Source organism: Streptopelia decaocto, assembly GCF_964273445.1.
Source record: "Streptopelia decaocto genome assembly, chromosome: 1".
Lineage (NCBI taxonomy): Eukaryota > Metazoa > Chordata > Aves > Columbiformes > Columbidae > Streptopelia > Streptopelia decaocto.
In genome coordinates this window covers 143,130,291-143,142,737 of record NC_138663.1, presented here as the reverse complement: position 1 = coordinate 143,142,737, position 12,447 = coordinate 143,130,291, and the positions used below count along the sequence as shown (strand labels likewise).

Below are 12,447 nucleotides of genomic sequence, written 5' to 3'. Positions count from 1 at the left end.
TAAAGCTATAGAGGAACAATGAACTTTGAAGATGACATTATTGATATGTTTTCATTATTGTACGTGTGCCCAGAGGAATAACTTCACACATTTTAAAACAACAGAAAGATATCTGCACTAAAAATATCTACAGAAAACATACTTGCTTATATTCAGAAAACCAAAACTCAAACCCATATATGTAGTACAATTGCCTTCAGAAAGCAGCTTCAAAGTTGCTAAGCTTTGTATTTGTTTCCTTGTATGAAAATTAATTAGAAGATTAACACTTACAAAGCATAATTATTCCCTGGAACATCTTCAAAAGAATCTGAACTCGAATGCCTTGTAGCCTATGTAGGTAAGCCTCACTCCTTTGCAACATTCACAAGTAATACACAAATCTGAAAGGAAAATTTGCCCCAAAATAAAAGTGTATCATACTAATCAGTTACCATACCCCTGCAGAAAGTGCTTGTATCAAAATCAACATAAGGGAGCAATTTTAACTATTACTTGTTTACATATTCCCTCACCACCTGTCAGAGGGGCAGTGCAAGCCTTACAGCCCTCACCACTTCCTACAGCTCTCTAGTCCATTTCATTTCCAACATGGGAAATCTCAGCACCTCAACAGCACCCCGCCCAACAAACAAAAAATAAAACAAACGAACCGCAAGTAAACCCCCACCAGACACACAGAAGAAAAACAAGTTCCTGTTCTTTATGACTACAAAAAAAAAAAAAAAAAAACCCACAACAACAAGCTTTCAAAAGCCCGAAGGGGAAGTGCACAGGCAAAACACTCAGGAAGGTGGCAATAACGACTGTTGATTTTTAATGCCCACCAAGTGCTCCAGCAGACAGGAGCACAGCAACTTCACCAGAGGGACAGACACGCTGCTACAGACCTCTAGCCGTTTCTGCAGCCCCCGAGAACTCTAGAGCTAGAGATTCCCCCGGAGTCTCCTCAAACCCACTCACTACCTCAACCCCGAAGCTTCAAACCACCCTCTCAAAAAGGTGTGCAGCCGTGAGGAGGCGGGACCGGAAGCTCCGCCTCTCCGCTCTTCAAGCTCAACCACTGGTCAGCTTTCCTATCACTCTCAGCCCTGCCAGACCCCCCCCCCCCCACCTCCTTCCCGCCCCCTCCCCATCTCCGAAGCCTTCTCCCAGCCACCACCCCGCCCCGTTCCCAGCTACGCGCTCATTTGCTAGCGGGCACTTCAAACAAACACAGATTCCTCTTCTGATTGGCTGTTCCGAAGAGGTGGTTCCCGCCTGCAAGAAGGGGGCTTGGTTCCTCGGCGCTTTCGCCCGCCCTCCCCCTGCGCGCAGGCGCGGGATGAGTGTTGTCTTGGGGGTGGGCATGTTCCGAGGAGAGGAGGGGCCGGGAGCGGGGTCGGAGCCGCCGGGGATCCAGCCTCACTTTCTAGGAGTGAGGGAGGACCGTAGCCTGCCGGGGGCCGCCAGCCGTACCACAGACAGACCCGTGCGTGTGCATAGCTCTCTATAGCTCTCTCTTGCATGTCTCTGTAGCGCTCTCGTTCTCTCTACACACGCGCGCACATACCCGCCCAGCGGGCGGGCTGGGCTGTGCTGCGGGCAGGGCGATGCGGGCGGCGGGGCAGTAGCTCCCCATGCTTCACTGCGGGGCAGCGGCCGCCCGCCACCAGCAGCAGGAGCGGCGGCAGCAGCAGCGCCACAGGGCAGAGCCCTGCGGGGCAGCCGGCGCCGCGTTCACGCGTGGCCATCGCCAGCGGCCGCCCGCGGCGCGGCGGCCGGGACGGGGCGCGGGATGCGCTGCCCCTGCCCGCTGGGGCAGTGACGCCCCCCGGCGCCGGAGGGAGGGGAGCCTCGTCCGACCAGACGCTTTGCCTGCTCTCCGCTCCGCCGCCGCCCTCGGCTGAGGACCGGGGAAGCGGCCGCCTCGGGGGCTGAGGAGCCTGTTCCCCGCTCTCCCCGCCGCTCCCGGCTTTTCTCGGCGGCTCCGCTCGCTCTGGGCGCAAAGCCGCGGGGTGCCCTGTGTACGTCGGCGTGCGGCGGGAGCGAGGTGTGTGCCTGCGCGCCCCCCTGACCCCGCTGCCGGGCCGCTCGCCTGCCTGGCGGATCCCTGCCTGCTGCTTTTGCTGCCTTTTCTACTCCGCCCGTCTCCTCTTTCCTACCCTGCCACTGCGCGTCTTCCGCTTTTGTTGTCTGTTGATGGGGGCATGTGCCCGGCGGGGCCCGGGGAGCGGCGCGGAGCCGGGTGGGCCGGGCCCTGGGGTGGGTGGGTTCCCCCTCCCGCCGGTTAGTGCTGATGTTGACGGTAAATCTGGGATGGCTTTTTCCACTGTAAACTCGGGCCAGGTGGGTTTACGCTGTTTTGTCGCGAGAAAGTTAAAACTTGTTCCTAAGCATGCCCTGCTCTTGCCCTTTCCTGCCCGTGAAGAAGGAGGTGTTGTTACCTCACGGGCCGCGGCGGGGTTTTTATGACAAGATGTTTTGGGGCCCCTTGTGAGTCTGTGTCTGTCTGTCCAGCTTGGTTCCCAGATGGCCAGTTCCCTGAACGGCCGGAACCCGCGCAAGGGACGGATCCTGGGCTTCATTGATGCCATCCAGGACGCCGTGGGCCCCCCCAAGCAGGCAGCTGCTGACCGGAGGACTGTGGAGAAGACGTGGAAGCTTATGGACAAAGTGGTGAGTGTCTGTGGTGCGGTCGTGTACACGCACAGGGAAGAATGGGGCTATTTAAGTGGGTACACATGGGGAAACGGCGTCTTCCTGCTGCTCTGACTGTTGTGCTGTGTGCGCCTCGGGAAGTAAGGGGGTTTATGTTTTAGGTAATTTAAGCACCATTTGGTTTTGGTGGTTGTTTTTCTTCTTTTTCTCTCTATGGCCTCTGGCTATGTTTTTTTTTCTTTTAATCTCGGTTTGCGGAGAGAAAACAAATGTGTGTGTTTGCCGTAGGCTATTGTTATTTTCAGATTCTTTAAAATGACTCAAACTTGAAGAGCTGCCCTAACGAAAAGCTGCTTAACTTAGACATGTAATCACATATATTCTGTGCGTTGCATGTTGGTTCACATTGTTAGTCTGCAAACAAGACCTCTGAAGTATGAAACTTCAGTTAAGCTGATCGTCCTGTGAGACACACTCATGATGGCAACACAGATACGTTTGTGCTTTTAGGAATGTGCGTGGGGACTGAGGGATGTCACTCTTGTCAGTTTAGTAAACAGATTAGTATGGCATGCCTAACTTGCAAGCGTCTGTTCTGCATTTTAATGATTTTTAAGTACTTCTACTCATCATTTTGAAACTAGAAATACACTGTACTGAAACTCATTTTTTAGGAAGTGGGGCGATAGATCATAGTCTTTCAGATCTTACAGTTGTCTGCACCAGCCTGATACATTTTGTTTAGTATTATACAAAATGACAGCTTCTATGATGATAGATTATCAAGGAGAGTTGTTACCAGTGGTAGGAATAATTTGATTATGACACAGATAACTGTTCAGGAGATGCAGGCACTCCGTTTGGCATATGAGGTGATACTTGAGAGCTTCCTCTTGAAACTGCTGGGGAGTGAGGGATACTATCTGTTAGTCTTGGGTCTGTAAGGCAAGAGAGTTATGAGTTTTTAACTCAGTGATTCTTCAAGAATTAGTGTAACTGTTTGCCTTGTGGCTCTTTTAAAATGCAGATGTTTACTATTTCTGAAAGTTCCTAAGTAGCTATACTGACATGATAGAGATTGCTTCATGTTATATGCCTTGACAAATGGTAATTTCGAAGTATTTGATAGAGTTATTGTGTGATCTCCTTTCTGATGCTCCAAGAATAGCATCTCTATTTCCCCCATAATTTCTGATGATTATTCATTTAAAAACCAGTCTTGATAGAAATTGTTATTATCACAAAGACTTTGATGTTTCCCTGTTATTGATCAAGATGCTATGGACAGTGAGCATCTTGTAATAAGAACTGGAAGTATAAATGCTTGGAAGCAGGCACTCTTCTTAAGTACAAGGAAGTTTGGCTTGGAAGCCAGGTATCTGGTTTATAGTTGTTGGAACCACGTGGGGAACGTACAGCTTAAACTCCCTCCGTGTCAGACCATTTACAAATCTGTGTGGTAAGGTTGTCCCCTGATTGGTTTGTATATTCATGGTTACCAGAAAATCTAAACACCTCTTGCTTGGACTTGTGGTTTGCTTTTACTCAGCTAATGCAGGATAACTGCGTTTGTCACCATTACAGCAGAGCACCAGGACAGCCAGTGAGGCCTGTTCTGCAGAAGTCACTGGAAAGGCTGGACATTGCACTGTGCTTTCTTTTTTATTTTACTGGATAAGTGTCCTCAATTCGGATCTTTAATGTATCCTCTTTAAACTGCTCTCAGTTAATCAAATTTTATTTCCAAATTATATTAAAGTATACCAGACAGGATGATGTCATAGTGTGAGAATGCTGTAGCTTGCTGCTTGAGTTTTTAGCATTTGGTACTTGTAGTGGAAGGATGTGTTTGAGCAAATTTAATGTGTTGGCAAACAAATTCAAGTTGCTTAGCCTTATGTGGTAGCAGGCACAGGAAGGTCATTTTCTCCTCTGCCTAAATCAAAACCTGGGATTAAAATCAGAAATAGAATGCTGCTTGGTTGACTGTTGTTTCAAATCCCTTTTCTGGATTGTGTCCTACAACTGATTTCTGCAGCGGGTCACGGACCATATTAGTACCTAGTGAAGGTGGTAGGCTCTGTGAACATGGTGGGGTGCCACCCATGGTAAGATTGTGGCTTTGAGGCCTATTTTGCTTGTTTTAATAACAGTTATTATCCTTGTTTATTCTTTAATTATAATAGCTGTGATAACCATCTTTTTTGCTTCAATGAGGTAGCTAAAGTTTTCTGCCATTGTAAAGAAGTTGAGGAAAGAGAGAATGGAAAAAAAGCTGAAGGATTAAAAAAAACATTCTTAAAAACTATGGGTAGAGCTCTGGTTTACATTTATTCTTAAGTTTGCCATTTTTTACCTTTCTTTCATTTCCTTCTGTAATTTCCTCATTTGACAGACGAGATTTTCTGTTTGAATTATTTCCAACAATAAGGGTTTAACCAATTCTACAAATATCACTACTCTATAAGAACTATACTATGAGAGTGGTTTTATCATAGATGTAAAAGTTCTGGCTGCTTGGATACCATGGAAACTTCTCTGTGTAGAATTGGTTGTATGTCATGCTTTGGAATTGCTTAGATTTCATGGTAGTGTTTGTTTTTCATGGTCTGATGCTTCAGCTATTAGAATAGGCAAAAGGTTGCAGGTTTGCTTAAGTGTCTTCTCTTTAAACTTTTGCTACCAGTTTGAAAAAAACAAGAGTTTTGAAAGAGTTCTTTAGCAGGACAGAACATTGGGCTACTGTTCCTGGTTACAGCCCTGTTTGTAAAAGTTACTGTAGGCAACATACTTGCAGGAAATAAAAAAAAAAAATCTTGTTGTAAGTAATCAGTAAATGTGAATTGTTATCTGTCTGCGTGCCTTATATCAGTATCTTCCTTTTTATACTTCGTCCACTGGGATCTGTACTTTTTGAGGTTTACTGATATGTCTTTTGTTATATGAATTTACAATACTAACCGCATTATTAAAGAGGCATCAGCTGTTAGCATCAGTGTCCAGTTTCCCTACTGCTTTTCTCATGGGTATGCAATAGCTTTACCATTAAGAACCAAAAATATTTTAATTCCTTTGCAATGCAAAGTATAATATTACTTTTATTGTTTGGAAGGATAGCCCTGCTTTCCAGTGCTAGCATTGTATAAGCAAGTTTGCTGTACATCTCTGAACTTCTAGCAAGCCAATTAGTATTTTTAAACCATGTATTTTAGAAAGTTCATCCTATAAATACAAATATAATTAATAAATCTGTCTTCCTTTAAACTATGCATAAGTTACATGGGATTTTTTTTTTTTTCCAGATTCTAAACCTAATGATTTAAAAACCTAGAAACTAGCCATTGTTATTATTAGAGGATAATTGTTATCTTGAGAACAACTTTGGGAGAGAATGCCTCTTATGTAAACATAGAAGTAATTAAGTTAGTTTACTGCTCAGGCTATTTAGAGATGGCAGCACTATTGTGCACACTTTAATGTTGTGGGTTTCAACCTGATAAAATTGTGATGCATTCTGAACAGGATTTTTTAAAACAGGAATATTTCAACTTTCAATCACTTTTCAGTGGTCTTGCGCATTGGGCCTGAAAATAATTATATTTTCTACTGTGAAGATTAACAATACTGTCTAAACTATTTGAGCAATCTGTAATGGCCCACCCAGTTAATTGACTCTGACTATATAAATGGGGATGGTAATTTGTTTTACTATTTAATAATTACCTAAGAGCAAATTAGAGCATGTCTCCAAAGCTCATACTATTGACTTAATTAGTAAAATCTGTGTTACCTCTCTAACTTAGTTATGTGGTTTTCTTTAACATTTGTCGCCATCCAAGTTTTCATCAGCATCAGTCAGAGCACAGTGGTTGCAACTGTGTATGTGTTGGTTATTCTTTGCCACGCTTTATTGTAATTGTCACATTAATGTGAACCTTCCAAGTCAATTAGTTGTTATTATTCCACAAAGGATCTAGAAAAGACAATGATCAGTTATAACCAAGGTATTCTTCAGTGTATTACCTGGTCAAAGTTGATAGGAAGTCTTATGTCCTGCATAAACTGGTTGTGGAAAAAGAATAAAAACTTAAACAGAGAACTGGAGGCTTCTCTTTTACTAATCAGAAGAAAGTATAAATGACCCTCCAAAGTCAGCTGTCTTGTCCGTGTGTAGCATCAGTTACTGCTTGTTCCTGCAGTATGGAAACATATGGTGTAGCTGTTAAAGAAGCACTTACTGCATTGTCAGCTGAAATGATGGGTGATCAATCATCTCTATGTATATTTTGATGAGAAGGCTTCTTTCAGAAAGAAAACCCATCTTTCTGTCTTTCTGTGGAAAATAAAATGCGTTACAGTTAAGGTAATTTCTGGTGGGAAGAAATTATGAAATTATGAAGAAGCACCGTGTTCAGATTTCATCCATTTTCTTGATTAGCCGCTCCCTGATTAAATTCTTCAGAATTCGTTGTTGGTAGCATTGTGTCTTGTGGTTTTCTGGAGAATTGTTATGATATTTTACTGCAGTGCTACTTTTATGCTGTCTGTGATATGTCAAAGTGCTTTTTTAATACTTTGACTCTTTGTGTTGCATGGCAGAAGACACTTGTTCAGTGAATGGTTTTGAAGTGTGGGTTTGGAAGTGTGTGGGCACTGGTGCTCCGATTGTTCTGATCCATTCATTGCAGCTGAAAACAGTGTTTAGTGGTTGTTCCTACTCATTAGATACTTTTTCTGGCTTAGCTGCGTTAACTTTCCTTGTATTGTCTTTGACTAACATTAGGTGTATAAGCAGATTGTGTTAGGGCTGCTATAATTCGCTTTTGTCAAATGAGTCCAGGGCTTTTGACTTCATTGTTTGATTTGAAAAGTGAGTAGAAGATACAGTTTTCTGTAAGAAATTAATTGTCTAAATACAATAGGCATCCATTAGTCTCATCTCTGAAGATGCTATGAAATAATGCCTTATAACTTAAGTCAAATATCTTCAAAAATGTTGAGTACTGGTATTTATTTTGTTCAGTTAGGGGGGAGAGGAGAGGAGGGAAGAGGGAGTTGGACTTTTTTCTCCATAGGCACTAGAATGAGCTTGTCTGTAATTCCTGAGTTAACTGTTTCAAAATCTGTTTCTGGCAGATTAGGGTGATGTTGTAGTGCTTCATGATGAGAATTGTACTCTGTTGTTTCTGTGATTCTGGAGTAAATACTTGGATTTACCCTGAGTGAGGTAGTGAAAGGAGTTTAGATTTGTCTCAGTTCACCTCAATGAGAGAGACATTTCTTAACAACTTGCTGACAGATTGCTTTTCATTTTTTAGTCTGAATGCTTGCTAAATATATACATGCTTACTTCCAGTCATAACAATACACAAATCACACAGTGATATGATTCATGGCTGCTCGTAAAGTGTCGGTGAGGGTTGCTTTGTAAAAAGTGCAATATGGAGGTCTTTATTTTTTATTCGTTTTTTCTCTCTTTTTTTTGAGTTCTGTCTTCCTTTTAAGAAAGGTGTGTGCACCATTTCTGGTGCTCTGGTAAATCTTTTGTGTCAGCAGATGTAATTTCTTATTGCTTACTTTTAATTGTGAACTTCTGTGGTACGTGTCAGGACATCCTGACTCTGGAAACCATATGGTTTACCAGCCTCCTCTTTACAAACTGACTTCCTTTGAACTGAAACCGTGTGTCCTCTGTAAAGAAAGCTTTGTACTGATTAATTGTTAGCATTTTTTCGATGTGTAAGACTAATTGAGTTGTAATGTAGAAGTTTTGTATGACTTTTTTAAAGGTTTGTTCTGGAGTTAAAGGTTCTAGTGATGTGCTGTATTTAGATCTTCAGCAGAAGGTAAAGCCTTGTAAACCTTGATGACCACAGAATCCTGTTTTGATGTGTGTATGACTGTTGTGATACTGGACTAAAGACAACTTTCTAGAATAGCTGAAAGAGAAGCTAATTCTTTATAAAAGATGTTCTTTTTGTATAGCTGAATGGACCGACTGTTGAAAATACACCAACCAGCATAAGCAATTTGCTTTTTCCTCTTGTTTTTATATTTTTAATTGTATTTTTGATATATATGAAACCACTTACATCCTGCTTGATGGCACATCTGATCAAAAAGATAGACTTCAGAAAGAGAATTAGTTATTTTTTCATGAGATTTAAGTTAGGATAAAGAAGTAATTAAAATGATTACAGCCTTCTCTGCTTGTAGTCTGCTCTCATTGCTGATTTTTTTTTTTCTTCCCCTGAATAAATATTTCCTCTTGTCAATTCTTTTTTCCTTATGCTTGTTACTCCACAGGTTGTAACACCTAATCAGTGATACTGATTTGTGTCATCTGTAGTTGGCTTTGGGAAGAATGTCAATCTTGTTTTGTTTTCACTAAATCAGAAGTCACAGAGAACAGAAGTTAAGATAAAATATGTCAAAATGTCTACATTTTTCATAAAGGTTTTCACTTCTGTCTTTGGGATTCCAGTTCTTCTAACTCTTCTAAAAAAAGAAATTTGCGTCTATCTCTGCATGGATGATTTTCAGATCTGTCTACTCATTTAAATTTTTTGCTCATGTTATGGAAATATCCTTAAAGAATTCTATCTGTCAGCTGAACTTCAGAATAACTAAAAGAAAATGTTAAATCTCCTTTGTAAGTCTCTCTGGTTAGTTCCTTTATTCATCTTCCTGGGGTGACACCATCATGCTGCCTTCACTCAAGCAGCTCCTTTACTTGAACTGCTGTTTTAAAAAGTTATGTCTGGCTCATTCAGATCAATCTGTTCACCTAAATCTCTCATCCACGTGTTAGTATTTTGTATATCAGTAAGTTCAGCTTTGCATTTCTGACCTTGAAAGAATTCCATCATATCCAGCGTTTATTCTTTGAGAATGTTGATACAGGCATCTCCTAATCCACGACTTGAACCTTGTCCTTTTCTTGATCCTGATAACCTTCTCTTTATCACATGCAGTTTCAAAGTCTCTTGCAGTTATGGATTGCAGTTCCAGCATTCATCATTTGATGACCAAACATCTTTAATTTTGTTTGTTTGTTTCTTTCCAGCTTCTTCCTCAATCTACGAGGAATTCCTATGAGCCACTGAATTATTTTAGAGGTTGCCTTGAAACTGCTGTTTATATCTAGAAATACTTAACTCCTAGTGCCCTGAACCACTCTTCACCATGTTGAACAATGTTGTGCTCGTTTATTCAGATTTGTCTGCATCCATCTGCTGTCTTTTTGTTTCCTACTGGGATTGTAAATTTCTCTGTGGGAAGGACTGTCTGATCTCCAACACATCGGAAGGGTTCCTGTTCCATTACTTGGTCTAATAGGTGAAATAATAATATAAATTATTAAAGTAGCAATGGATCAGTGAAATGAGGGGAGCAATTGCAAATGCCATATTTTAAATACCGCTTTTGAATGGTGCTAACATTTCTACAGTGATTATGATGCACTGTTCTAATGGTCCTAGTCTTCTTTTTTTTTTTTTTTAAAGCTTGTTAATGCTTGACTTTGGTCCATTCTTCTGTCTTCACTTTTCTAACTGACCCCAGTTACCTAAATCTAATCAGTGTATATTTCAGAGAGAAAAAAACAATTATGTGTTTGCTTTGCTGTTTGTGGTGCATGAAGCTCTGTTAGTGGCAACAGTCTTAAGGTAGTGTATTTCTTAGAAATCTAGAAATTGAAAGAGGGGTCAGCAATAGAAAAACAGCTTTGTGTTTAGAGAAATGAATGTTACAAGATAGAAGTTGGTTCCCCACCTGCATCCCCTGGAAATGCTAAAGGCTGCACTTTCTTCAAGCTGATACATTAGTAGGAATAGGAATCTGCTTTCAGCAGTATTAAGATGTTTTTACAGCCTCATTAGTTACCTCAAAATAATGTCAAAGTCAGTAATATATAATGTGGCAATCTCCGAATGATACCTATAAAACTTTTATACCACATGGACTTAATTTTTTCATAAGTATTTGCGTATGTACAGCTGCACACACGTGTCTAGAACGCGGATATCTCTAGTATGTCTAGTGTGGATATCTCAGTGCAATGCAACGCAAAAACTACCCATTATTTTCAATCTCTTTCAGTTTTTAGAACAGAACATTACAGAACAAACTACCAAAGAATTTAGGTAGCCAGGAGATAATTACTCTAACATTGTATATGTTGAGGAAAGAACAAGAGTACTTTTTTCTTCCAGAAACATTTCCAGTGGAGACTAGATTCAAAGAAAGGTGTTCAATTCATCTGAAGCTTGTTCTTTTATGTAATATATATTATTCAATTAATTTTGGTGCCATTTAGGAACATGATGATTCCAAATCCATTAAGATGTGGAGTGCCCCAAGGGTCAGTGCTGGGGCCAATATTATTCAATATATTCATTAACGACTTGGACGAGGGAATTGAGTGTACTATCAGCAAGTTTGCTGATGACACCAAGCTGGGAGGAGTGGCTGACACGCCGGAGGGCTGTGCTGCCATCCAGCGGGACCTGGACAGGCTGGAGAGTTGGATGGGGAATAACCTAATGAAATTTAACAAGGGCAAGTGTAGAGTCCTGCATCTGGGCAGGAACAACCCCAGGTTCCAGTATAGGTTGGGAGATTACATATTAGAGAGCAGTGTAGGGGAAAGGGACCTGGGGTCCTGGTGGACAACAGGATGACCATGAGCCAGCACTGTGCCCTTGTGGCCAGGAAGGCCAATGGCATCCTGGGGTGTATTAGAAGGGGGGTGGTTAGTAGATCGAGAGAGGTCCTCCTTCCCCTCTACTCCACCCTGGTGAGACCACATCTGGAATATTGTGTCCAGTTCTGGGCCCCTCAGTTCAAGAAGGACAGGGAACTGCTGGAGAGGGTCCAGCGTAGGGCAACGAAGATGATTAAGGGAGTGGAGCACCTCCCTTATGAAGAAAGGCTGAGGGAGCTGGGTCTCTTTAGTTTGGAGAAGAGGAGACTAAGGGGGGACCTTATTAATGTTTATAAATATATAAAGGGTGAGTGCCATGGGGATGGAGCCAGGCTCTTCTCGGTGGCAAACAATGATAGGACAAGGGGTAATGGGATCAAGCTGGAACACAAGAGGTTCCACTTAAATTTGAGAAGAAACTTCTTCTCAGTGAGGGTGACAGAGCACTGGAACAGGCTGCCCAGGGAAGTTGTGGAGTCTCCTTCTCTGGAGACATTCAAAACCCGCCTGGACATGTTCCTGTGCGACCTCACCTAGGTGTTCCTCCTCCAGCAGGGGGATTGGACTAGATGATCTTTTGAGGTCCCTTCCAATCCCAAACATACTGTGATACTGTGAAGATGTTATCTTCTATTACAGCCATGAACTGGAAGACATTGAGTTTATAATGTTTTGTTTCCTGGTTTATGATACCTGTTTGTGTCTTAATTTCTGTCTGTCATAGCTAATAGCTTTTGAGCCACTGGTGTTGTTCAGACCATTTTCATATGTGTAGGCTTTTCAAAGTTTAAATTCCTATAGATTCTAAGGGGTTGTATCATTGGATTAAGAGAAGAGAGACAGCAAATAGCAAGGTAATTAGTTCTTAGCAGACATTTAAACATCTATAGGGAAGTTCATCTGCAGCAAACAGATCTGTATGAAAGGACTGATACTGGCATTAGTTACATACTGTATTTTGATAATATATTCATTAGCATATAGCAGGCAGGCAAAGACATTTTTACTTTAAATGCAAAACCCCAAACTATGTAAATAAGCTTGTTTGCTTTTTATAGATGTGACAGGATTAAGTTAAATTTTACATCCTTTGACATTAGAGT

General features: G+C 41.7%; 1 protein-coding gene across 3 annotated transcripts in view; it reads left to right on the top strand.

The window, feature by feature from the left end:
* Nucleotides 1-1,371: 1,371 nt before the first annotated feature.
* Nucleotides 1,372-12,447, top strand: part of CBLB (Cbl proto-oncogene B) — a 142,896-nt gene continuing 131,820 nt past the window's right edge. For 2 of the 3 annotated variants that reach the window (XM_082063206.1, XM_082063204.1), the window contains exons 1-2: nucleotides 1,372-1,471; nucleotides 2,500-2,658. In XM_082063206.1, the coding sequence (XP_081919332.1) occupies nucleotides 2,512-2,658 (147 nt within the window). In that variant the 5' untranslated portion in view covers nucleotides 1,372-1,471; nucleotides 2,500-2,511. Of the gene's footprint in view, nucleotides 1,472-1,899; nucleotides 2,033-2,499; nucleotides 2,659-12,447 lie in introns of those variants that run through there. The other variant, XM_082063205.1, reaches the window with a different exon arrangement.